Source organism: Peromyscus californicus, unplaced genomic scaffold, assembly GCF_007827085.1.
Source record: "Peromyscus californicus insignis strain IS unplaced genomic scaffold, ASM782708v3 Scaffold_10__1_contigs__length_136768540, whole genome shotgun sequence".
Classification (NCBI taxonomy): Eukaryota; Metazoa; Chordata; class Mammalia; order Rodentia; family Cricetidae; genus Peromyscus; species Peromyscus californicus.
The window spans coordinates 105,903,114-105,930,862 of record NW_026294391.1 but is presented as its reverse complement, the minus strand read 5'-3'; the positions used below and the strand labels follow the sequence as shown (position 1 = coordinate 105,930,862).

Sequence of the window (27,749 nt, the reverse complement as noted above, 5' to 3'; positions counted from 1 at the left end):
TGCTTTAGGAGACTATGAAGTACTTTTATACCAATGTGTAGCCAAAAGTATGCTTTATCAACAAGGGAGTAAACAACTTGTCAACTGAAAGCAAACCATGCAACATAGACGTAATATATACAACACTGGAAGGGTTCAGTGATACAAGATAAATCATAACTGAATTCAAATAGCTATTTTCAAAAATCTGTGGTGATGATTGTTGTGTAACAGTTTTCCTACCAGACTGAAACACTCCATCCTATAGGAAAGCTCATTAACAGCTTCAGGAAGTCCCAGAAACTGACATGATTCTCTAGGACATCTCCCTTCACAAGAGTATATAAGCAATAAAAAATGATGATAATCAGTCTCAGACAAATCAATCTTTAAAGACTCAAACATGCCCAGCAGCCTGGAAAAAGCAGAAACCAGCCAACAGCAGAGAACACAATCTGAAGATCTTGCAGCTGCTAGGAAGAGACAGATAAAAAGTGAAAAGAGAGAAATTTATGTTTTCAGAATTAGACAGCAAGAAAGTAGGCAGGCCCAACAATAAGAGTCTATTAGTCACTTCCAGAAGAGATATGTGGGGTGGAGGCTGTGTGTCTTCAGAGTAATGGTGGCCAAAATGTCATGGTATGCAGGCTTAGGGTTTTGGCACTTATCTGGATAAAGGAGATGGAATAGGGAGAAAGCAAAAACATTATGCTTTCTGAGTTAAAACTCAGAAAGCTGACATGAAGGTAGCTCAACAGTTTATAAGCACTGAGAGAAGGGCTTTGGAAGTTGATAACGTATCTCAAGGCTAGAAATATAGCTCAGTGGTAGTGTCTGACTATAATGCATAAGATTCTGGATTCAATTACCAGCAAAATACACACACACACGAAAAAAAAATTCCTCATTGAGAGGACAATTTTTCTGTAGCAGGCATCTTAGAGAGTCTCGCCAGATCCTCAGCTGGTCTTTCATCCTCAGACTGGAGGCCTCTGAGTCCTCATCCAGAATGGGTCTCAGCTGAACTGTGCTGCTAGAAGCCTGAAAGCTTAACCAGCCAAATGCTTAACCAGCCAAATGCTTCTAGTTCCTGGTCCTCACGCCTTATATATCTTTCTGCTTTCTACCATCACTCCCTGGGATTAAAGGCATGAGTCACCATGTGTTTCCAATGTGGCCTTGAACTCACAGAGATCCAGAGGGATTTCTACCTCTGGAATGCTAGGATTAAAGATGTGAGTGCCACCATTTTCTAGCCTTTGTATCTAGTGGCTGTTCTGTCTCTGACCCCAGATAAGTTTATTAGGGTTCACAATATTTTGGGAAATGCAATACCACCACATTTTTCTTTCTATTTTCTTATTATTCTTCAGGTTTACCATATTTCTTTTCACCTATGACTTTTTGTACCAGTCTTTCTAAGTCAGATTTTCTCCTTATTACTGGTAGCATACAAGAAAATCACATGCTGTCTATATGAAGGCTATTACTACCTACTGACCAAGCTGTCCATAAAAGGGTTACTGATGGTTAGCCAGGCTATTTGTGTCAGAACATGTCAGGATACTACCATGCATATGTCATAAAGTGGGTCCCAGGACGTGAATACAAGGATGCATCTGTTATCTCCATCAGAGTAAGTGTTATTGACTATGAATCATGCCATTTATACCAGGGGAGGCCAACACAATATTCATATTTTCTAATGGTATCTAGGAAGCAGATGACTTAAGATGGCACATTTAATTTCTTTTATTATTATTTCATTGAAAATGGATTCTTCTCTCATAAAATACACCCCAACCACAGTTTCTCCTCCCTCCACCCCTCCCAGCCCACACTAAATCCAGGTTTAGATAGTAATCAATCAATGACTCTCCAGACAGTTGAGGTTGTCATGTCTCCTCCCAGGGCCAGAGATATTAGCTGGCTACCATTCTCTGACCAGTATTAGAGTCCGGAAATTTTTATCTTTTTTTTTTTTAACTAGAGATAGAGAATATTTTACTTAAAAAATCATAGAATCACGAATCACTCCAAAGGAAATTTCCATAGAGGGACCATTTTATTATTGACTTCGGTGTTCCAAATTAGGCTTGCATTTTTCTGTCATCAAATTTTCTACCAGAAAACAGTTAACCACCTTATAAGAGAAATCCAAGGCTATCCGTAATAAACAAGATCTATGAAACTTTAAGCCAAACATCATTAGAATTGTTGTTGTTTGAGGCAAAGCCTCTCTATGTAGCCCTGGCTGACATGGAACTTGCTATGGAGACCAAGTTTGATTCAAACTCACAGAGATCTACCTACATATGCTTCCCAAGTGCTGAAATTAAATCCCAACCTGTCATTATAACTCTTAAAAATACTTTTAAAATTAAACAGATTTTAAGAATCAGGACTGTGTACGGATTAGAATTGTGATGTTGTTATTGCCACTTGTGTGTTGTCATTGTACAGAGAGAGCTAGATTATGTTTTATAGCCTCTTCAGTCAGATTGTACTGATGTACAATGAAATTAAGACTGACAAAATGTGTTGATGTGCAATTGCAATGTGGAGACAGAGGGACAAGTATTATCCATGTATCATAGATTTTCAGCGTTAAAATGAGATGTGCTTTTATGCTCCAAGCCCAGTGTGTTAGTCAGCTCTCCACACTGTAAGAAATACCAGAAATAGTCAACTTGTAAAAAATGAAAAGGCTTATTTTGGCTCACAGTTTGGGGAGTTTCCATCTGTGACTGATTGTCCTCACTGCTTTGGGCCTGCATTGTAGAGCACTTGCTTGATTCATTTGCTGATGGGGACAATGGCAACCCAAGTAGCTTAAGAGCCAGTAAAGTTTTTTTGTAAACAATATATAGACCAAATTCCTCACCAGAATCAATTAATCAAGCAAAACAATACATATTATTAATAAAAAACTTTGTGTAGTCCATCCTTACTTGCCAAATGTTTTCACCTACAGTTTCCTGCATCATTGACACACATCACTGAGAAAATTCCCACAGCTTCTGTAATAAAAATTGTAGTAAAGTTGAACAAAGAATAATTATCTATTCAGGTTTGTTCATTCCCATTTTTAGTTCATTTCTTTTTTCCACTTCCAGCTTCATACTCTTAGATCTTTAACATATTCTACCAGATACTGGGCAAATTATTGTTTACAAATCTTTATATCAGAAATATTCTTTCCTTATTTAGGATGCTATGGTGTAGTAGTCAGTTTTTTACATAAATATATGTTATACAACAAGATAACAAGATTTAATATTTGGGGGGTGCCTGATAGCATCATTACAGAATATTAGGCACAGTTGAGGTGGCAAGAATAAAAGAGTTTAGTTTACTGGGAACTTCTATCTAAAAAGTAAATCTGAGAAACTGTTTGGAGGACTGCTCTGAAGGATTTACTATTTAATCAAGTTGTTCTTTGTCAGCATGTAACAAAGATGTGTTCCAGCTGTATCCTAGTCCAATTTATCCAAATGGTGTTCATTGTTGACATGCATAAAGAAACTTATTAAAAATGAAATGTCTCAATAGAATTTTAAAGTGTCTGTCTATATTTTTCATGTTGTTTTCCAATACATTTGCAGAGAAGCATGTTTGTATTTTAGCGTTCTTTTGTCATCTTTTGCAGCCTATAATGTTAATATATTTTCAACCAGATGAAAATATTGCTCACGAAATAGAAGTCTTTGTGCAACAAATATATTAGATCAGATATCATTTCTATCATGTTTATAAGTTACACAATTTCCAGAATCTATTTTGTGTTTGTTTCCCCCACCCCTCGCACTGATTATAAGTAGATGGGGATTGAAGAACATCTCAGAATCCATCCAGAAACCCCATTTAAAGTGGATACAACTGCAGAAACGTTGATGCACTTCAAAATGAGGAATGTTTATTGTTTAAGATCTGCTGCTCCATTTGTAGTAATTTATTTCTTAAATGATTCCCTTACTCATGAGGATATTGCTTCCCACTTGGATACTTGTGGTACTGAAACTGTAAATCAGACGGGTAGTTGTGGCTTCTGTCTGGCAAGTGCTGAGTGTTAAAGACTGCACAAGAAAGTGAGACATGGTTTTGCTTCTTTAATTCAAGAGAACAGTTCCTGGAAGACTTTCTTTTTTCCATTTTTTGTTTGAAAATTATTATTAAATATTTAGGGTATGTGAAATAGCATAAAAACAGCTATTAAACTGTTTTAATAAGTAATATAAGTGAGTGTCTCTATGTATAATTTTTTTCAATAAAGTGTTTAAACATTATTTTTACTGGCATATTATTACTTTGAGGTAATTTGGTACATATATAGAATGTAAAATGTTCAGAGTAGTTAGTACGTGACCCCCTCTACTAACTTTCCCTACATCAGAAACCACATATTTCCCAATTTTCTGAGAAACTGCCATATCAATTTCCAAAGTGGCTGTACAAGTTTTCACTCCCACCAGCAGTGGAGGAGTGTTCCCCTTGCTCCACACCCTCTTCAACATAAGCTGTCATGAATTTTTTTATCTTCACCATTTTTATAGGTATAGATGATGTCTCAGAGTAGTTTTGATTTGCATTTCCCTGGTGGCTAAGGATGTTGAACAATTCTTTAAGTTTCTCTCAGCCATTTGAGATTCTTCTGTTGAGAATTCTCTGTTTAGATCTGTACTCCATTTTTTATTTGGATGATTCCAGCTAAGATTCCTACCAATAGTGGAGAGGGTGCCTGAACTGGCCATCTCCAGTAAATCAGATTGGTGACTACCCTAATTGCCATCAGAGAGCCTTCATCCAGTAACTGGTGTAAGCAGATGCAGAGATTCACAGCCAAGCACTGGGCTAAGCTCCAGGAGTCCTGTTGTGGAGAGGGAGGAGGTATTGTACAGCCAGGAGGTCAAGGTCATCACAAGGGAACCCAGAGAAAAAACTAACCTGGGCTCTTGGTAGCTAATGCACTCTGGACCAACAGCTAGGGAGCCTGCATGGGACTGACCTAGGCCCTCTGCATGTGTGTGACAGTTGTGTAGCTTGGTCTGTTTGTGGGGCTTCTAGCAGTGGGATTAGAACCTGTCCCTGGCATATGAGCTGGCTTTTTGGAACCTATTCCCCATGCTAGGTTGCCTAGCCAGGCCTTGATGCAGGGGGAGCGGCTTGGTCCTGCCTTAACTTGATGTGCCATGCTTTGTTGTTGCCCATGGGAGGAGGGGGTAGAGGAGAGGTGGATGTGGGAGGGAACAAGAAAAAAGGTAGGGGAAACTGTGGTTGGGATGCAAAATGAATGAAAACCTTTAATTAATAAATTTAAAAATGTAATACATATATAAAAAGAAACTACTATGTTAAACTTAGCCAATTTTACAGAGTTCTAGCCTTTGCAAATATGTGTAGATTATTTTTGAATTATTCTGTGTTTGAGTTTTACCTTCTTCCTTCAGGATTTGAAGACTTCCGATATTGAGTCATGTATCTCTACATTATTCAAGTTAACTTGTATAGTTTTGTGCTAAAATGTGTTATCCATTTTCCTACTGATGAAAATTTAAGTTGGGGCCTAAACTCACCTACTAACATACTGTAAAATGATTTGGCTTATTCTTGGTTATTCCTTTTCCATCAGGATGACAAGGGTTTTATTTTTTTTGAAGGGAGTTGGTGTTTTGAGACAGGGTTTCATGTATCACATTCTGGCCTAAAACTCTTTACACCATCCAGAGTGGCTTTGAAACTTTGAATCTCCCACAGCCACCTTTGTACCTTAGTGTTAGGATTGCAGGCATTTGTCACCATGCCTAGAATTCTTTCTGAATTTTAAGATCAGATTTTCACATGCTACAAAAAAAAATGTTGGCATGTTGACAAGAATTACATGGATTTATACAACTAAGCAGACAAATGTTGATACCCTAAAGATATGAGGCTTTTAACTTATGAACACAGAACATATATTTCTCAATTGGTTGATTGGATACTTGTAATTGATCATCAAAAAATATTACGTAAAGTGATGATATTTTTTACATTTGTTATTATTATGAATGGGCATTTCTTTTTTTTACAAATTGCAGGTTTATTAGCTATCTCTGATATATAGACATGCGGAATTTTTGTTTGACTTCGCATCTAGAGTCTGTTATATTGTCTTCTGCTTTTCATAGTTTTCATTGCTATTTAGCGCTATCTCACTTTGCAACCATTACTTATTTCACACTTTTGATTATTTTATTGTGCTATTTAAGATCTCTAGTACAATACTGAAAGGTTCATTGTCACTTTTCAAATCCAGCAGAGTACATACTATCTTCCACTATGAAAGCTAGCCAGTAGAGATGAAGCTTCTAGATCAGTACCAACTTGATTTTTCCATTTTTCATGACTCAAGTATTTATGTATCTTCAACAATAGGGTCATACTGTCAAGCTCTAGAGAGTAATCAAGAATTGGCAACATCCTGTACTGCTTAGGGGTCTGTGGGATCTCACTGGCCAACAACTTCAGGAAAAGTTGCCCATTTCTGGAAATGGGCTTTTTATTTGTTAGTTTTTGGTATCTAGTAGGGATATTAGTGCCCTGTTATATAGTCACTCCATTTTAACTTTGTGTGTGTGTGTGTGTGTGTGTGTGTGTGTGTGTGTGTGTGTGTGTGTGTGTGTGTGTGTGTGTGTTAGGAAACATCTACAGTAGTAGGTTTCCATGTGACCTTTTCACAAAGTCTTTAGTATTATTTATTCCACCCTATATTCCTTCCTCCAGCCTGATCTTCCTTCTCCAACCTCAATTTAACTCTATCCATTATTCCCTTCTCACCCTTTATATTAGTGCAATCCCTCTCCACTCTCTTGGAAGCCATTCCCTGTGGCCCCTTAGTAATTTCCTGACCTCTATGGATATTCCAAATGAATCACATCTGAGGATTTAAAGCTAAAATTCACAAGAAAGAAGAAATATATGATGTTTGTCTTTCTGAGTCTGGGTTACCTCAGTCAGGATTATTGATTCTAGATATACCCATTTACATGCACATTTCATAATTTCATTTATCTTAACAACTGATTAATATGTCATTCTGTAAATGTATGACATATTCTCTATCTATTCATCAGTTTATGGAGACCTAAGCTGTTTCAAATTTCTGGCTATTATAAATAGAACAACAACAAACCTGGATGAGCAAGGATCTTCACAGTAATATTTAGAGTCTTTTGAGCATATGCCTGAGAATGGTATAGCTGGGTCATGTGGGATATCTATTTTCAGCTTCTTTGTTTTATTTTTGAGATTAAAATATAATTACAACATTTCTCTCTTCCTTTTCCTCCCCCCAAATCCTCCCATATTTCTTCAAATTCAAACCTCCACACTGATTTCCATAGTGGCTGTACTCCCACCAGTAATGAATAAATGCTCCCTCTTCCCTGCTTCCTTGCTAGCATCTTTGATGATTTGTTGTATTAATCTCAGCCATTCTAACTGGGGTAAGATGAAATCTCAAAGTAGCTATAATTTGTGCTTCCCTGATTGCTAAGGAGGTTGAACTTTAAAAAAAAAAAAAATGTTTCTCAGCCATTTGCATGTCTTCTTGTGAGAATTTTGTTTAGTTCCACAGCCCAATTTTAGTTGGGTTATTTGTTTTCTTGTTTTTTAGTTCTTTTATATATTCTAGAGCCTAACCCTCTGTCATATGTAGACTTTTTTCCTGTTCTATGGGTTGTCTCTACACCCAAGCAGTGGTGATCTTTGCTGTACAGAAACTTTTTTTGGTTTCCGGAGGTCTCATTTATCCATTGTTAGTTTTAATGCTTACACTATCAGGGTCCTATTCAGAAATTCTTTTCCTGTGCCAATAAGTTTAAGTGTATTCCCTGCTTTCTCTACTTCTCACCCCCACTAAGGCTCTCTATTTATGTGTTTTATATTTATAGAAAAAGAATCCCAGAATTTTCCCTCCTGTGTACTTTCATATGGCTTTTTTGTGGTCCATGATACCAACTCAGGTTGTCAATACAATGAAACCAAACTAACAGGTTGGGAGCAGATTATTCTGCCATTTTTCTAGGTCTTTGAGCTTCCCACCAAATCTAAAGCTAATCGCTCCACATTTGTTTGACCTGCCTGTAAGGTTCACGAGAATTTTCTCAACTCTCTAGTCAAAAACAATTTCACAGTTTCCAGTGCAACCACACTTTATTATCACAGTTAGGAATCCGGTAATGACTTTGGAGCATGCCCTGATGAGGAACTGGTGTTTGCCTCTCTTCTCAGCACTGTCAATGCTCTTGACAGCATATGGCTAGGACATTCATGCACACTGTGGTGAAGACGTGGAAAGATGATGGAAAGCGGCAAGGGAGGTGGAAATGAACACACAAAGTTATCTGCTTTCTCTTCTTGAGACAAGGATTTTGTATACTGTATTTTAATTGTTCTTTTATACTAAATGTATTGAGTCTATAAATTTCCTCAAAGTTCCTAATTTGCATTTCACAAGGTTTTTTTGCTTTCTTTTATTACTTTCTTTTATAACTTTTATTGCTTTCTTTTATAACTTATTTATTTTATTTTATATAACATAATTTCATATATGTACATCATGAATTCTGGTTACTCTCCCTTCCAACCTTTTCCTAGCTCTCTCCTACCCCTGACAACTCCTCAGTCCTTACAAATCCCTTTCAAACATCTATTTTTATCTTGTTTTTTTGATAATAAATATTTTATGATTTATTATGAGTCTATGGATCTTATCTACAGTGAGATGACATTTCTGATGATGTGCCAGAATATACTTTTTTTAATTTAATTTAATTCTATTTTACAATACAATTCAGTTCTACATATCAGCCACGGATTCCCTTGTTCTCCCCCCGCCCGCCCCCCTTTTATCTTGTTTTTTGACTCACTGGTTTTCTGCAAGATTGTCTGTGTGACTAGGTGTTTCAAATTACCTATTGGAGTTAGTAGGCTCACCTACAAGATACACAAGTGAAGACAATGACTGCATCTCCCTCAGAATCCACCAGTGGGCAATTAGTCGGTAAGATGGAGTGTGGTGTCATAAGGCCCTCCCCAACTCGTGATTGACTAATGACATACCCAGTCTTGTGCAGGCCTAGTCCAGTCAACTTCAGCTGCTGTGAGATCATGATTGCAATGGTTATGTTATATCCAGAAGACAGCATTTTGAACACCTTCCCTCTGTCTCCCAACTTTTACATTCCTTCTGCCCCATTTCCTAGAATGTTCCCTGAGTATAGAGAGGGTGACATGAGTGCCCTATCTTGGATTGAGCATTTCAATGTCACTCATTTGCAACAGCTTAAATAGCCATGATTCTTTGTATTTGCTGCAGTTTATTGCAAAGAGAAGGCTCTCTGGTTAAGGTTTCGTGTAGCATTTGTTTATGGGTATAATTATAAATATTTAAAAGGGTGCTGTGGTATCATGTCTTTACCTAAATAACTATAGTACAATCCAGACTAGTGTCTAAAGCCTCCTCAGCCATGAGCTTTTAACTGAATTTACAGTATACAGAAGGAATTTCCTCTTGCGGAGCAGGCTTAAAATCCAATCAGAGAGTGGTTTGTTTCCACCATAATAACTGTGGCACTGCATGACCAGTGGGCACATCTTGCCATGTGGGCTGGTATTAGACTTTTTTGTGTGTGTGTGGGGGGGGGGAATGGGGGTTGGCTTTTTGAGACAGAGTTTCTCTGTGTAACTTTGGAACCTGTCCTGGAATTTGCTCTGTAGTGCGTGCTGGCCTTTAAACTCACTGAGATCCACATGCCTCTGCCTCCTGAGTGCTAGGATTAAAGGTGTGCACCACCACCACCACCATGTGAACTCTTAAGTTTCATAGTTAGGTAAGTACATTGATGCCTTTTTACCCCAGAAGCTTCCAAAGCACCTTTCAGGAAAAATGAAAGCTAGTCAGGTGGGAAGAAGTTTTTAGCTCAGTTACAGCTTGATTTCTATCTTCATAAGGTTTAAAAAATATGATTTTATACTAAAAATTGGAACGATACAGAGAAGATTAGCATGGCCCCTGCACAAGGATGACACGCAAATTCGTGAAGCGTTCCATTTTTTTTTTTAAAAAAAAATATGATTTTCATTGTATTACTTCTAATTTCCAATGTAAATTCTGGATATAACCCACGACTTATTTTAAAGTGTTTAAGGAAATCTTTTCTGAAATGTTAGTTTTGTAATACAATTTGTTATATATTTCTAAATTTCTTGCATTCTGCTGAAATAGCACATGAGACTTAGCTTTGTGGACAAATGTTTTTGTAGCCTTTATGGGCATTCTTCTTTGTGTGCTTAAAACAATACTTATTGTATAGTCATAGACTCAGGGTTCCATTTATGTCTGGTATTTTAAAGATATTTGTTGATCTATTCAAATTTTCTACATCCTCACCAATTTTCAATTTCTTGTGACTGATTTCAAAATTGTCCATTTGCCTTGCTCCAACTCTATAAAGCTTTACATAGTTTATCTTATGTATTTTGAATCTGTATTTTCAGAGTCTGGATGGCTATACCTTCCTGGTGAATTATACTTTTGTCATTAGATAATAACTGAATTTATCCATGATAATGCTTTATGCTTTGAAGTCTACATCATCTGATAATATTATATTCAATTTTTTCTTGGTTGCTGTCTATTATGCTTCTTCCTTTTATTTATGAATTCTCTTTATTAGTATGTTTTAGCAATCTATTCTTGATTGAAAGAAAATACTAGATTTTCCTTTTCATTCAGTTACAGAAAATCTTTTGTTCAAATTCAAGTTAAATTCCTTTTTCATTTACTAGGATTACTGATGTGTTTGGATTTACATCCTATAATCTTCTTTTGTGTCTCCTATTTATAATTTTCTCTTTGACTTTTCTCCTTTCTGCCTTTTCTTTGAAGGAGTTCTTTTTTTTTTTCTCACTCTACCAGTTAGAGATATTCTCTTGCTGTTTTTAGTGGCTACCTTTAATTTTAAACATATTAAAATGTGTCACCCAGACAAAAGTATACAATACTCACAACATACAGTTCTATGATTTATCAAACTATGGAATGTCTTGTAACTCCCATGCAAGTCAAAAATACAGACTGGAACTTGAGTGCCCTTCTGTAACAACACATTCCCAGTTTCCACCATCTTTCTCTCTTTGTCTAGGTAAGAACGTTGGTGCTCTTCTTCCTTTTCTTTTCTTTTTTCTTTTTTTTTTTCCACAGTGTCCACCATAGCCCAAGCTAGTTGGTCTTAAACTTGCAACATTCCTATTGTCTCAGCCTCACTAGACCTAATAAGCTACAAGACTCAACAATCCTGACTTCTATTACTTGCCTGCTTTTGAAATCTTACAATATGTATGATTTTTTAAAATTTCTTTCATTCAACATTGCTTTTGCAGATTTATCCATATGTGGCATTTTGCTATCAATTATTTTCTTACAGTTTATCATTTCTTCACACAATTGCTACAACTAATTATTCATTCTATTGCTGATGAGTGTTTGAAATGTGTCCACATTTTGTCTAGCACCAATAATTCTTCTGTGAACACTTTTATACATACCTTTTGAAAAGCATGTGCTTGTTTTCAGTCTGCCAAGAAAATCCTAAGTGGTGTGACTGTGGCATAACAGAATATACATATATTCAACTTTGGCGGATAATGTCAAATACTTTTCCAAAGTGATCACACCAATCTAAAGAGCCTTCTGTGGTACATGAGACTTTCTTTCGCTCAAGTTATCTATAACACATTACTATTTGTGTTGTTCATTTTACTTTTAACTGTTATTGTGTTTTTGTAAAGGTATTTTCTCTTTATTTTCATGTTTATGTCCCTGATATGTGGTAATATTTGAATTTGGTCATCTAGTTGTGCTTTTATATAATGCCCATACTTCTGGTCATTTTACTATTAATTTGAAGTTCCTAAAATATTCTAAATGCATGATCTTTTTCAGTAATATATACTACCCACTCGAATATCTTTTCTCTGTCTTTTGGTAGGTAACTATTAATTTTGGTGGACACAAAATTATTGGATTTTGCTCTCATTGTTGTATTTTGATAACGCCTTTAAAAATTATTTTCTACCATAAAATCTGGAAATGATTTCCTAGTGTTGTGTTCCAGCAGCATTCCTAGATAGTGCTTTCTACATATGATTTGAAATTAATTTAATGTACATGATAATGTAGTTTTCTGCTGGGTATTCAGTTCTCCATACCATTTAATTTAACATAATACTCTCTCTGCATGTCTGTAGGGTCACCTTCACCATAAAATGTGTGTTCTTTATGTGTGGATTTTGGTGTGTCTAGCTCGGTATTAGTAAGTTCTAAATTAGTAGAGCTTTGTATCTTGATACTTGGTCCTGCTGTCAACTGCAGTGTTCTCACAAACACGTAAACACCTACACAATGCACATGGAGACAAAGATACTTTGATACTCATTCGTTTCATTGTGAAATGAAAGTTGTTCAGGAAAATTGGTATCTTTCAAAATTGGGTTTTCCGGTCCATGAACACCATATAGCTTTCCATTTATTCATGTCATATCTCATTTCACTTCAAACATTTTCTGGTTTCAATAGAGGGCTTGAACATATTTTGTGAGATGTTTTCGATGTAATTACATTACATTAGTTTTGGTAAGTGATAATTACACTTTCATGCATTTCATTCATTTCATTTCATGTGAATTTCTCTTTTCCCATACTGTCTTCTGATGTGTGTCACATTGTCCTACATTTTTCTATATATTAACTTTGCTAGAATTTTACATGTAGTTTATAGTGACTTCATAGGACACATTTTAAAGAATCTCCTCTTTTTCTATTCATTGGGAAATTTGATTCAGGATTATTAATCTTTTCATCCTTCAAACTTTGATATATTTACAAGTATAGTCACGTGAGACTAGAATTTTCCTTATGAGGATATTGTTTGCTGTGGGATAGAGCTCTTTGATTTGTGTTGTTGTAAATACATGTTGTGGTTTTATGGTAATTGCCTACTTCACAACATGTTCAAATGCAATGACAAAAAGCCAACTCATTTGTGCTAATTTCCTACTTCATATTACTGATATTAGTTAATAGAGTCTTTCCTCTGTATTTGGGGCTTGATTGACCACTCACCACAAAGAAATTATCAACTTTACTGATCTAGGCAAATAAGGTATTGTTTTTCTTTAAAGTTTCTACAGTCATCTGCCACTGTTTTATTACTTTCAGTTCTTGTAATTATCATTTTCTTTCTTCTACTTTCTTTGAATTTACTTTGCTATAATGATGGAAATTCCTTGGCCTTTTTTTCCTTTCCGGATGTTGTTGTCATCTTTTTTTATTATTAAGACTTGTTTTATTCATTTTACATACCAATCACAGATCACCCTCTTTTTTCCTCCTGCCCCTCCAGCCTTCTACCCCAACCCACCCTCCATTCCCTCCTACAAGAAGGTAAGGCCTCCCATGGGGAGTCAGCAGAGTCATCTCTTTCATTGAAAAAATTCATACAATATGTTTTCATTATGCTTTTCCGTCCTCCAATTCCTCCTAGATCTTCTCTACCTCCATACCTATCCAACTTTGTATTCTCTCTGTGTGTCCCTCTGTCCCTCTCTAAAAAACAAAAAGAACAGAAAAGAAGAAAAAATCCACACAATAGAAACTAAAACCAACAGAAGACTAAAAAGACAAAACAAAGCAAAATGAAACAAAAAGTCCACAAAAAATTCATTGTCTTTGTTTTGTGTTGGCCTAGGCATATAGCCTACCCTGAAGTGTGGTTTATATACGCAGTGAGACTCAGTTGGAGAAAAGGTGATTTTCTATTTGCCAATGGGTATCAATTGCACATAGCTGGGACCCTGTCTGTACTGAACTTGGGCAGGATTTTTGCATGCTTTCACAGTCTCTCTGAGTTCATATGTATATCAGTCTTGTGTCTGGAAGACAGTTTCCCTGGAGTCATCCCTCACCTCTGTGTCTTACAATCTTTTCACCTTTACTTCTGGCTCTTATAATCTATCCATCTGCTCCTCCTTTCTTTACCATAGAATTGTGGAGAGTAACCAATGCCTATCTTTTTTTCAAAGTGTGGTCTGCCCCCACAAGACTAGCAAAGTTTAACCAAGCTTCTAGGCCTTTCTATCTTCCTCTACTATAACTGCCAGACACTGCTACAGGAAAAAGCATCCATAAATGTCAGAATCATCTTACTGAGGTTTTTTTTTTTTTTTTTGCCTGTAGATTGAGACAGTAATTCTTTACTACTTTGGGAAATCTACTATCTTCCAAAATATTCAAATACATATTTTTATCTATGTGTTCTAGTTTTTATTAGAAAGAAATAGTAAAAACTATTGGATTCTATTATTAGAAACCAGGTCTTATATTTAAGTTTTTATATACTACCTTGATAAAGTATTTCTTGCCTATCTCATCAATAATACAGAACTTTACAAGTATTTCACTTAGGACACTCCATTTCATATTATTATAAAATAATATTTCCTTTCTACATTATGTCCTAGCTCACAAGTTTTTAGTTATCATTTTCTGTCATTTAATCAATGCTTCTTTCTTTGTATGCTTCGAATTGTTTCTTCAGTCTTGCGTTGATGAGGTTTGTTTAATCAGGCCTCTCATCTTAATAAGGTCTTTCACTTTTTAATGTCATGGGGAACTATGAAAGGGAGCAGATCATGATTTCAGATTCATAAGAACTGCTGTTGCAAGATCAAATTATCTATCAGAAATGCGGAATCAAGATGTATGGATCTCATGCTAGGTCAAGATAATTCTATCTAAGCCACCACTTAGAAAAATGCTCACCTTTTAAAATATATTTTTCAGTGTTCTAGACTTTTTGTATGACCTGGTGAACCTGCAAATGGCTTTCCACTTATTTTTACTTAGTCCAATCTGGCCCTACAGCTACTACTTTATCAGTACAGCTCTTTCTAGACTCATTGAGAGTTTCTTGTTGGGTAAATCTAGTGGGCACTTCTCATACTGTGTCTGACAAAAGTAAACCATAGTCCCATTGGAGTTCTTCCTAAATCACATTGCCTCTTTCCCAGTACCCTTCAATAGTGCTTCCTTTTCTTCATGATATTTGTGTATGTTATTTTTATTAGCAAATAATAAATTGTATCAATTTCATAACAGTCTACTTAATTTATAAATCACTGAACATTTCAGAGTACATTTCAGAGGTTCTGCTATCATATATCTCTTTCAGTGTTCCAACTATTTCCATTACCTATATATTAAGATTGCCAAATTTATATTTCCAGACCTAGCCTGTCAAACACATATATTCTAGTAATTAACTGATATTTTCACATAACTCAGTAAACATATCATAAAGCTAATATGTTTGGTGTTCTACTTGTGAGTCCCCAGACATTTTTCATTTCATACATAGCAGCATTATCCATTCATTTATTGCTACTTTATTAACTTAAACTTTCCTTTATCAGTATATCAAAACTTGAGAAACTCCCATTGATTATACCTCTAAAATATATCTCCAATCAGTTCACCAGCCACTAGATATGTACATATTATTCTTCCTGGTATATACTTAACACAAGTCAGATAGAGCATGTTAACAAATTGTTCAAAGATATTAACCAGAGATATCAGACCTTCTTTTTTTGTTTGTTTGTTTTTTTTCGAGACTGGGTTTCTCTGTGTGTAGCTTTGGAGCCTATCCTGAATCCTGCTCTGTAGACCAGGCTGGCCTTGAACTCACAGAGATCTCCCTGGCTCTGCCTCCCGAGTGCTGGGATTAAAGGCGTGCGCCACCACCACCTGGCTCAGATATTCTTATTTCATATTTCAAACCCCCTATTTTCCATCAACCCCAAGCCTGCAAAAAATAATCAGAGGCTTGAAAGATAGCTCAGTGGATAAACTGCATGTTCTGCAAGACTGAGGACTAGAGTTTCTATCTTCAATACCACATAACACAGCAGGGTAGGTATGCTAGTCCACCTGTAACCACAGCACTCAGAAAGCAGAGCCAGGAGATCCTTGGGGCAAGGTGGATCGCTACATTAGCCAAAATGGTGAGCTGGGGGTTCAGCAAGAGACTCTTCCTAAGTGAATAAAGGGGCAAGTCATCAACAACGTTATATAACATCAAACTCTGACCTCCACACATAGATACACACATGTGCATGGATACCTGCATATATGCAGTCACACACATGTGAACACACATGCTACATATACATATAAAACATAATAATAAATTAGTGACCAAATCAATCCAGGTTTAAAAATCTCTACAGGTATTGCTTTATGATAAAGATATTGTCCCATCCTGAAAATTATCATAATGTCTATAGAATTTATTAATATTATTGTAACTGAATAATTCTTAATATCAAAATTAATTTCAAATTTTAGACTATAAAAATGACAACACAACTTCCAAAACACGCTTTTTCCTTTCAAGGATGTATGACCATTAAAAACCAAACATACTGGATTCCTTCAATAAGCTTTTGTCCCTTTTCCTCTAGCAGAAGAATTAGATAAGAAAGAAGCTTGCCAAGCTCTTATTTTGGTTTATCTACTGTCAGGATTTTATTAATATTCAACATTTCTCATCAAAAAGTCAAGGAGACAAAGCAGACAACTTCAGCAAAGACAGCACACACCATCATTATATTGGCTAAACACCGAATAGCATTTCAAGAAAAGAAGGCTGTGTACTTTAATCAACCAGGAGTCATTTCATATGCTTAAAATAAATACAAATATTGATTGTGTGAACAGAGAAACCAGTTGATTGATGTCATTGGGAGCTTTGCCTTTTGTGTATTATAAATTTTATTATGTTAGTTTTTTCAATGTTGTCTTCCTGAGTAAGCTTAGAATACTATTTTACTGTGTCATCATCCACTGTGAATGCATATAGTATCATAAAATAACTCAATATTATCTGTGATTCTAATGAACTTTTAAGGAATCCTCTCAGATATTTGTTGGACATACACTTCCATTCTAAGTCTTGATGACATCATCATTTTATAGACTTCTTCAAATCAATTTGCCCTAAAATTTATTTTATACATAGAATCTTAACTACTTTCTTTGGAAAGTCCTTGTATGTTTATTCAGATACAAGAAATGTAAGTGATATTTTGTTATCAATGTAGCCTGTGATGTGTTGTTCATTCTGATACCTTTAGAAAGGAATGGTTGTTGGCTTTAACTAAATGTGTTAACATGCCTTCTTTGATTTTCCACAGAGCTCTGTACCATGGAGTGTGGTAGCCATGGGGTCTGCTCAAGGGGAATATGCCAATGTGAAGAAGGCTGGGTAGGACCAACATGTGAAGAACGTTCCTGTCACTCTCACTGTGCTGAGCATGGTCAATGCAAAGATGGAAAATGTGAGTGTAGCCCTGGATGGGAGGGCGACCACTGCACAATTGGTAAGTATCACCATACTTTGACTAAAGTAAGTTGGGATAATTGAACAAGTAAGAGAATTCTAGTGAGTCAGTTGCCATGATAAGCATAGAATTTGAAGTTGGAGAAAAGGGGAAAAGGAAACACTGGCTACAATTTTTTGTGAACTGTGAGGTTTCTTCTGTCATTGCTTTTCTCATTACTTCAGTGTTCCTTATATTGTCTGCTTTCAGACACTTTGAGTTACTCAAATGAAAGATGATACATTGGAATAAAGTGTCATTAGTTAATAAGACAAGTGCTTGTGTTGACAGTAACATTCACTGTCCATTTTTCCTTTTGAAAAGTATAGGTTATTTTTTGTTGAAAGCAACTACAGGCAATTTCATTAAATAGGACTACTTTATCAGAACCCACTTGATATCATTAGAGGCTGCCTTTAATGTATATGAAAAAGGCACTCCTGACCTATTATCAATAGAATATCTGTATTCAATTGTCTATCTTTGTTCAGTAGTACAGAGTTTATGCTGAAGTATTCAACCTTTCTCACAGCCTTGTCATCTATTTACAAATTTTCAAGACAGAACACTCTGTAGACAGGGGGATACCTATGTAATAGTTAACATATCGTGCAATATTCACAATATAAAAGATATTACTAATAATTAAGATTTCTAATGTAAAATAGTTTTTTAATCATAACCTTCTATTTGTGTACATATCTGCCACAAAGGTTTCTTGTATTTTGCCTTAATTGTATTTATGGTTTCTGTGATAAAATACCTTGAGAAAAGCAACTTGGGAGAGAAAGAGTTTATTTTTGCTCACAGTTCCAGGTTACAATTTATCACATTAAGGAAGTCACATTAGCAGGAGATTTTAGGAGTTAGGCATATCACATTCATAGTCAGAAACAGAGCACAGTGAATGTATGCATGCTTGTGCTCAGCTCACTTTTTCCTTTCTTATACAGTTCAGGATCCCTGCATAGAGAATGATACCACCCATATTAGGTCAATCTTCCCATCTCAATTAATGTCATCAAGATAATCTCTCATAGGCATTCCCACAGACCAACGTGATCTAAACAATATGTTATTGAGACTCTCTTCCCAGATAATTCTAAGATGTGTGAAGTCACATTTGAAACTAACCATTGTACATGTACAATGGAATAAATACAATTCCCATTGTTCTACTAAAGAAATGGGTCGCCGGGCGGTGGTGGCGCACACCTTTAATCCCAGCACTTGGGAGGCAGAGCCAGGCGGATCTCTGTGAGTTCGAGGCCAGCCTGGTCTACAAAGTGAGTTCCAGGAAAGGCGCAAAACTACAGAGAAACCCTGTCTCGAAAAAAAAAAAAAAAAAGAAAGAAATGGGTCACAGTGTCCCATTGGCATTTCCATGACTAGAAAAAATGTGCACCAACCAAAGGCTATAGTTATCTTTTGTTTTTGGTAATTTCTTTTTATTTTTAAATTATTCATGTAATATGTTTTAGTATATCCTTTCTCCTCGCCTAACTCTTCAAAAACCTCCCATCTTCCTACTTACCAAACTTCATGTTTTTCTCTCTTAAAAGAAAAAAGACAAACCCAAATATATACATAAAATTACACACGAAGATATTATTTGTGTTTGTGTTAATGTACTCCTGAACATTAGCCTGCCTTGAGTAAGGTTTTTGATATGCAGTTCATTGTTAGCATTTTTCCCCTAGTATACTGTACTATGGCTTTCACTTTTAGGTGATAAGATTTTTTTGCAATGATTGGATCTGTCAAAGCAATGCATAATATATATGTATATGTAATATATACATACATATGATTTAAATAAATTGCATTATTATTCTACTACAGGTACAGTAAGTCTTGTTCTATAACTGTGGAAATATTTAAGATTCATTAAAAAGGTGGTGAGGGGTGACTCAGATGAAGCTTAAGTAATTACATTCTGCACTATAGTAAGTTTATTGCCTTCACATGAGACGAAATATTATGATAATTACCAAAGGTGGTTGCTCTAAAACTCCCTTCTAAAGACATTCCTAATAAGAAGATAAAGCTAGTCCTCTTTCATAGAAGTTATTACTGAAATGTGAAAAATGAAGTTCTTATACTTTTAGTGAAATATGACACTTTTTAAGGAAGCCTAATAGTATTTCTTACGGAAAAGACATTAATAACTTTCCCACAGAAAATATTTTTCACAAAATACACAGGGCAGTGTACCAATTTTTGAGCTGCAGGCATTTCAACAAGGCATAGTTTGCCATTCTCCTTGCAGACAGCAGATGGTAAACCATTAGTATATGTTGTATAATTTTGGTCTCCCAGAAATTTATTCAATCATTCTTTTTCCTCCCCCTGTAGCCCACTACTTAGATGCTGTTCGAGGTAAGACTTTTTCTTAATAGCAGAAACGTACTTTCAAAGAAATGTGCCTGTAGGAGAACAAGGGTGGTGTCTTGGTTTTGTTTCTTTGTTTCATTTGGTTGCTTGGTTAGTTTCTCTCTGGTTTTTACTTTGGGTAACTTTATTTACATGTAATACTGCTGTGTTTATACTAATGAGACTGGACCATAACTTGTTTTTCTAACACCCAAGTCACTGTTGCTATAGTATAGAATAGACTGGCAATTTTAAGGACTCTTTTTCTGCATTCTTTTGTAAAAAAAAATTGTGGGGCAGGGTTGCACATATACACACACATGTCTACAGACAATTATTAAAGTATGTTGAGGTACACAGGTGAAGTATTCTTCAAAACAATATATTTCTCTGTCCAAATATAAAATTCTTCTGTCCTTCTAAGGGCAAAATTCTCCCCTTATAAGTACCTTATCCTTTCTCCCTCCAGGGATTTGCCTTTGACAGAAACAACAAGAGATTTTCTGTCAGATACGTAGTGTTTTCCTGTCCCAAATCACCTTGAGTTTTATTTTCTCCATTGAGTACCCATTAGAAGAGAAGTAGAGAAATTCCTTTTTCAAGGCTACATATACTCACTCTGTGTCATGACTTGGAGATATGATACTCATAAAACTTATCATTCTTTCTGTCTGACATTTGGTATTTTAAAGTTTTATTTCCTTCCTCTGGGCTATTGATAATTACTTGGAAAACCATTTGGAAAGAAGATGGGATTACTTCTATAATATTTTTAAACCTACATTTATATTTATCCTTCCAAAATTTTCTTTTGAAATATAGTAATATAGATAATATAGTAAAAAAGAATGTTGATTGGACTACCCCTAGTAAAAGCCAGGTCTGGTCGTGTATGACTATTGAGAAAATATTCAAGATATGTATATCATTATTATTATTGTTATTATTGTGTCCATATATCTATCACTGATCACTTAGAACATGCACTGTTTCCTTTTGATAGAGCCTACCTCTGAACTATTCATAGAAAGAGTAAGACACATTTTCAGCAGGTACTTAAAAAAAAAGAAGCCTAATTCTAAAGAAGTATCATTGCCTGTGTTTGTGCTTTAGTAATTAACTAAAAAATATTCAAATACTATACTTTCCTTGAATATATTTTTCCAACTATTCTCTAGAATTAAGAAAGTCTCTATATAGCATATTTTAATCCCATAAACATTTTCTGAGTACTTAATGTTATTATTATAAACACAGTAATATGCTGGCTTTTACAAGAGATACTGCAGAAGTAAAATTCCCAGTGCTTAGCCCTCAGATCAATAATAATCTTGAAAATCTGAATAGACACAAAACAAGTGCAGCACATTTCTAAGGAATAAGCAAATACACCATGGTGTGGTCTGAATTACAAACCAGCATACCTATGTCCTGAAGCACTAGATCACAGGGGGGAAATCATCACAGGCTAGAAGTAGTTGAAAAAAGTTTCTCTTCATAGAAACTGCTGTCTTTCTACAACTTACTGGTCATAACTAGATACAGCATCATCTATCCAGTTTTGATACAGATGAGGAGATACGTTTTTCAAAAAGAAACAAAAAAACATTTCTTGTCCCCACCACAGTTTTCCTCCTATATGAACCAGAGGTTGGGAATTGGGGTTAGCATTAATAACACTTAATTGGCTCTCTAAGGAAAAACACTGCAAAGTCAGGGATAACAAGTTCCCTGGGAAGGTGTTGCAAGTAAGCAAGCTCCTCTTGCATTTATTCAGCACGTCGTCTGAACGGAGCCCAGATGATTAAGTTCTTCCCTGTGGGCAGATACATCATTGTTGGCCAATCCCATTCTGATATCTCTGTGATTGTTACTTCCTGCTGTCTTTTCAGATGGCTGTCCAGGGCTCTGCTTTGGAAATGGTCGATGTACCCTGGATCAAAATGGTTGGCACTGTGTGTGTCAGGTTGGTTGGAGTGGGACAGGCTGCAACATTGTCATGGAAATGCTTTGTGGAGACAACTTGGACAATGATGGAGGTAAGTTACTTACAAAACATTCATGTAAGAAAGCAACAGACTTGCCTCTAGCACATCAGTGACCAACCTGGCCAAGGGCAAAATTAAGAATCCTAAGTATCAATATTATTGAGGTATATGGGGTTATACTATTTTAAATTTCAATAATATTTTAAAGACATTGTTTATGAAAAATACTATGGCTGGGCAATGTTCCAAATGTTTTGCGTGTATTATATCTCATTTAATTGTAAACCACAAATAGATACAGAGTGTGTCTCAAAAACTAATAAATAAAACATCATGTTCAGTTCTTAAATACAAAAATTTATTAGAAATTGTTGATTAGCTTGATCTGTTTGGGAGGCATCCAGGCAGTGGGACCGGGTCCTGTGCTCAGTGCATGAGTTGGCTGTTTGAAACCTGGGGCTTGTACAGGGACACCTGGCTCAGCCTAGGAGGAGGGGACTGGACCTGCCTGGACTGAATCTACCAGGTTGAACTCAATCCTCAGGGGATTCTTTGCCCTGGAAAAGATGGGAATGGGGGGTGGGCTGGGGGGAAGGCGGGAGGGGAGCGGGAGGGGGGGAAACAAGGGAACCCGTGGCTGATATGTAAAATTAAATTAAATTATAAAATTTTAAAAAAAGAAAAAATCAAAAATAAGAAAAAAGAAATTGTGTCCTCTGAAAGTCATCAAGTATTACTAAGAGACACAAAAGGGAGCTCTAAATAATTAAATAATTAAGAATAAAGAAAATATTTCATTGTGTGTACATTAGCACCTGACAACTAAAGGTCATTGTGATAATTCAGTTTAACATAACTTTTGTATACTTTCTAGGCAAGAAAACAAGAAATTAACAAAATGCTTTTCTAATTACAGTACCTTGGGTTAAAATGAAGTAGATGATTAAATGTGGGTCCTATTTTCTGTATTTGTGAGACAATTACATTTTTTTATCATTTCTATCCAAATAATGAGCTTAAACCCATAAGAGAGCAGTTAGTGTTTAGGCAAAGATAGGAATCCCTGTAGCAATCTCCCTAGCTAATCTAACTCAAATTGGTCAACTCTGGATTGTTTGGGAGACTCTGCTTCAATAAATAAAGTGAAGAGTAATTAAGGCAGACATACAATGTCAGCTTCAGTCCTCTACACATGTGCTTAAACACACATACACAACACACACACACACACACGTATACATACATATGTACATCATATACACAAACACAAGCAAAAGAAGTTTCTTCCTTTATATGTTATGGATGGGAAAATTAGAATTAAGTGCATAGAATGTGGCTATATGTATTAAATGAGATAGTTAATACCACAAGAAATATAATGGAGGACAGAGAGAGGGAGGGGGAGAGATTGGGGAAGTACACCACTTTATTTCTAAAAATACTATTTTCTACCTATATAAATTGAAAACCTCATTTGGGATGCAGAATAAGTTTTTCATTTTCAAGTGAATGGTATATAGATCAAGTGCTTGACCAAGGCTTATGGCCCTCTAAGACTCGTGTTTACTTTCCCTGTTTTCATTATGTGCATCTTTTCTGGGATGTCTTCTCTTCACTCATATTTCTCTGTCCACATCTTCCATGAAGTCTCTGACTTCTGCTTCCTCCATCTCTCCTGATGCTTATAGTATGCACCATATAGTCACATACTTAATTACATATCTTTCTGTTTTACTTGATATGTGTCAGGCATGACACATGTGCCATAGCTATTTGCCAAATATAATTGATAACAACAGTAAGTCACTTGTATGCAGAATTTACTATGAACCACGCACTGTGCTAAGAATCTTATGTGAGGTATCGAATGTAACCTCTTTGCTGTAGGAACCTCAATTTATGATATTTACAAATTATCAAACTAGGCACAGAAAAATAAATTAAGTTTATAAAGATTACATAGCAAGGAACTGAGAGATTTTGAGTGTAAGGCCAGGTGATGCACCTCATTGGTATACTAGATAGAGATTTACTATCTGATGTGTTGATTGAAGAGATATATTCACAAAATATGTTAATAAAACCTATGCATTTATAATTTCTGGATCAATTAAGGTCAGGTCAAAATAAGTTTCCTGACTTTATCAAGTAATAAAAATAATGGAATATTTAATTATCAAGCATCTTTATGGCTTCAAGGTCACATGAAGGCAGCCAAAAATGTTTAATGAATGGATCAATTAAGCATTAATGAATTATTGAATCACCAATTCTCAATGTCTATGGAATATATGGCTACAAAAAAAATAGAAGATTTTACTGAATGTGTGTTGACCTCTGAACATTCCTTCAAACTGTGTATCTATATGCAAATTGAAAATCAAAAACCTGATAAGAGTTAAGCATAGCTTATGAGTATCTCTTTAGGGACTAGGGTTAGAAAGCTCCGTGAGAGTTCCAATTACCATTTTTCTTTTAGTGAGACTAAGATAATATTGATGACAAATATAGATTAGCCTCTACTTTAAGAAAGAAAGATAAATTGAATAACCACTAAAAGTCCCATGACTAGGATTTTAAACCAATAATTCCATTTCTACAATATTTATATACTAACCCAAAGAATACATTAGAGGTCCTTAGTTTGGTGATCTCAGCTTTCCAGATTCTCGAAACGGCAGAGTTCGTTTAGTTGATTATGATAAATGATTAGTATCTTTGTTTGTATATTTGTATGTGTTTTAATTAAATCAAAAAGTGCCAATTGAACATTCCTGAAAAAAGTAATCCTAATTTTTAAAATGCAGTTCTTAAGAAATCTTCCAATCAAAAACACATCACTTTCAAGCAGTTGTTTCAAGTAGCTGCTACCTGATTACTCCATATTACACCTGATACTTAAAACTGTTTGGGATTTTTCTTGCATCCTAATCACCATTGAATATTCATTAGAACCACTGTTACATCCTGCAGCTTTGACTTTAGTTACACTCTGATCTCAATGTATTGTGACTCTTAGTTAAGTAATTGGGCTGCATTGAATATGTAGGTGACACAGCTTCCCTGTAAGCTACCTAAGAGGTCCTCAAAGAGTAAAAGCTGAGAACAAATAAACTTTGGATTTTTTTCCTATATTAAAAAAAAAAGAAAGAAAGGTCTCTTATTCTAAGTACTAATTACTATAAAAGTCACAACTCTTTCAAATACTGTGACCAAAGTTATCCCTTTAAGCACTTAGCATCTGCAGAGTCCTGTGCATGCAGGAGACATACATCATGGGACAACCTTATGATTTGTTAGTGATGTGTCTTGAATTGAAATTTTGAGAATATGATCACCAACTTTTATAAGCCCAGGGAGAAAAAAATAAGCAAAGTATTAGCTGCGTCCAAATAGCTAAAACAAATAGTAAGGGAAGCTATCAACAACGAAGTCTATTACAAAGTGCCCATAATAAAATAAAATAAAATAAAAAGCTGTGCTGATGTAAGAATAGACAGATCAACACAACCAAATAAAAGCCTGGGAACATGCCCAGGCACAAATTTAAATTTATTATATCATTAAATCGGCATCAAAAAGTCAGTGTGAAGGAGCTGGAGATATAGCTCAGTAAAGTGCTCACCACAGAAGCCTGCAGACCTGAGTCTGATCTCCAATATGCTGAAGCATAAAGGCCTAGAGTAGCAACATGCACCTGAAATCTCACTGTTGGGGGAGTAGAGAAAGGACAATCCTTGGCACTTGCTAGCCAGGTAGCCCAGCCAAATTGCTCCATGAACTCCAGGTTCAGTGGCACACCTTGTCTCAAAAACTGAAAACAAAACAAAAAAGAGGAGATCCAATAAGATGGCTCAGCACATAAAGAACCTGACTTCAATGTCCAAATCCCCAGAACCAATGCCACAAAGTTGTCCTCCTACCTCCACATTAACAGTGTAGCATGCATGTCCCCCACACATACAACATACGTGCACGAGCATGCACAAATACACACACACACATGTGCACACACACACACACTGACTCGCACATTAAAAAGTAACAAATAATTTTTATATGAGGTAGAGAGCAATTGAGGAAGACAGCCAATATCAACTGGTGGACTCTACAATCATACCCATACATATGTACACATAGACACATGAATACATACAAACATATGCACACCACATACACAACCCCAAAAAAATGTCAGCAGGAAAAAGAATTATTATGAATTATATGGTGTTGGGACAACTATTAAGAAACAAATTTAGATTTTTAATTCGTACCATGTACCTAAAAAAGCAAGAAGAATGAATATACCCCAGCTGGATTAATGAATTAAGTACAAAAGAAAACACAAATTGCAAATGTTACAATGGAAAAGGAATTTTTAACTATAAAAATGAATGATGGGGGGCGGGAAGGGGAGGACAAGGGAAGCCATGGCGTGGCTGATATGTAAAATTAAATTAAATTATAAAAAAAAATTATTCATGCAACCAAGACCTTTATTTGAGAATATAGTTCATTATCAAGTAAAAAAAAACCAACCCCCCCCAAAAAATCAATGATAGAACATACAATGGGCAAAATAGTAATAGATCTGATGGTAAAAAATTTGAACCATTTTATAATGCTTGGGTTAATTTAAACATCATCCAATATCTAAAGATTTGGAAACATCAAATTTTCACTGTCTATGCAGTAGCCAAGTGTATTTTAACATAAAATCCAGCTGTTTTCAGTCCCACTAGTAACATCTCAAATGTACAATAGCCACATCAGGCTACTCACTGGAGAACACAGAACTAGAGACTCCCAGCTTTGAATAAAGTTTAATTGGTTAGCATGGATCCACGTGTTATATCAGATGTCTACCTTTCGGTCAAAAGTTCCATGCTGAGTACCCAGATTTTCATTCATTCATTACTGCCTTTTTTTTCAAGTGTTTTCTTAGCATTAGAGAGCAAACGATAAACAAGATAAGTTTTTGCTTCCATGAAGCTTGTGCTCCAACAACAGAAACAGATACTAAACAAAGATCCTGAAAAATGCCTACATATTTTAAAAGTGGAAGACTGTCATAAAGATTTGAGGTGAATAAATGTGCATGGAGGGCATAACCGAATCTGGGAGATAAGGAAGGGCTCACATGGTTCCAGGGAAGGATGTTGAAAACAGTAGAAACTTTGAGGTTAACATGTCCAACACTGAGCTTTCATGGAGGTTGGAAAGCACTACTCAAAGGTGGAAGGGACCAGATCACACAGAACATCATGTTTGTAGAATCTCCAGTCAAATCGTGAAGATTTCACTGTACTCTGCTTTATCTTTTTTAACTTTTTAAAAAAATTATATGCATTGGTGTTTTTTCCTGCATCAGGGTGTCAGATATCCTGGAACTGGAGTTACAGACAGTTATGAGCTGCCATGTGGGTGCTGGAACTTGAACCTGGGCCTTCTGGAAGAGTAGCCAGTGCTCTTAACCACTGAGTCAACTCTCCACCCCCTAAATGTTTTTATTTATTTATTTATTTATTTATTTATTTATTTATTTATTTATTTATTTATTTATTTATTTATTTATTTATTTATTGAGCTCACAGAGATCTACCTGCCTATGCTTCCTGAGTGCTGTGATTAAAAGTGTGTGCAACCACCGTCTGGCTCACTCTACTTTAAAGGAAGAAAAGTGGTACCTGTATTGCAAAAAGATTATGGCAGAATATTAAAAATGTAGAATAGGATGTGTAATCATAATGACCCTTTTCTCTGATCTTTTAAATATTTCTCCATATTTGTCACAGCTACTCTTGTAGAAAGTGTTCTAGTGGTCTATGTTCATAATTGTTGGCAAAATCAATAAGTTAATTGCCTAAAAGAGAATGGTTTTCCAGGAATTGTTCTTCATAACAAGTCACAATTAAAACTAGTAATTAT

At 35.6% G+C, this 27,749-nt stretch overlaps 1 protein-coding gene, 1 non-coding gene and 1 pseudogene across 6 annotated transcripts in view; 2 read left to right on the top strand and 1 right to left on the bottom strand.

The window, feature by feature from the left end:
* Tenm1 (teneurin transmembrane protein 1) overlaps window positions 1-27,749 on the top strand; it is an 820,708-nt gene that overhangs the window by 620,627 nt on the left and 172,332 nt on the right. For all 5 annotated transcript variants that reach the window (XM_052738708.1, XM_052738728.1, XM_052738717.1 and 2 more), the window contains 3 exons: window positions 17,275-17,460; window positions 19,816-19,839; window positions 21,726-21,872. In XM_052738708.1, the coding sequence (XP_052594668.1) occupies window positions 17,275-17,460; window positions 19,816-19,839; window positions 21,726-21,872 (357 nt within the window). The remainder of the gene's footprint in view (window positions 1-17,274; window positions 17,461-19,815; window positions 19,840-21,725; window positions 21,873-27,749) is intronic.
* LOC128113517 (40S ribosomal protein S15a-like) lies at window positions 7,886-9,131 on the bottom strand (annotated as a pseudogene).
* LOC128118420 (U6 spliceosomal RNA) lies at window positions 9,977-10,078 on the top strand. Its single transcript, XR_008221208.1, has one exon. It is a non-coding gene; the product is annotated as a U6 spliceosomal RNA (small nuclear RNA).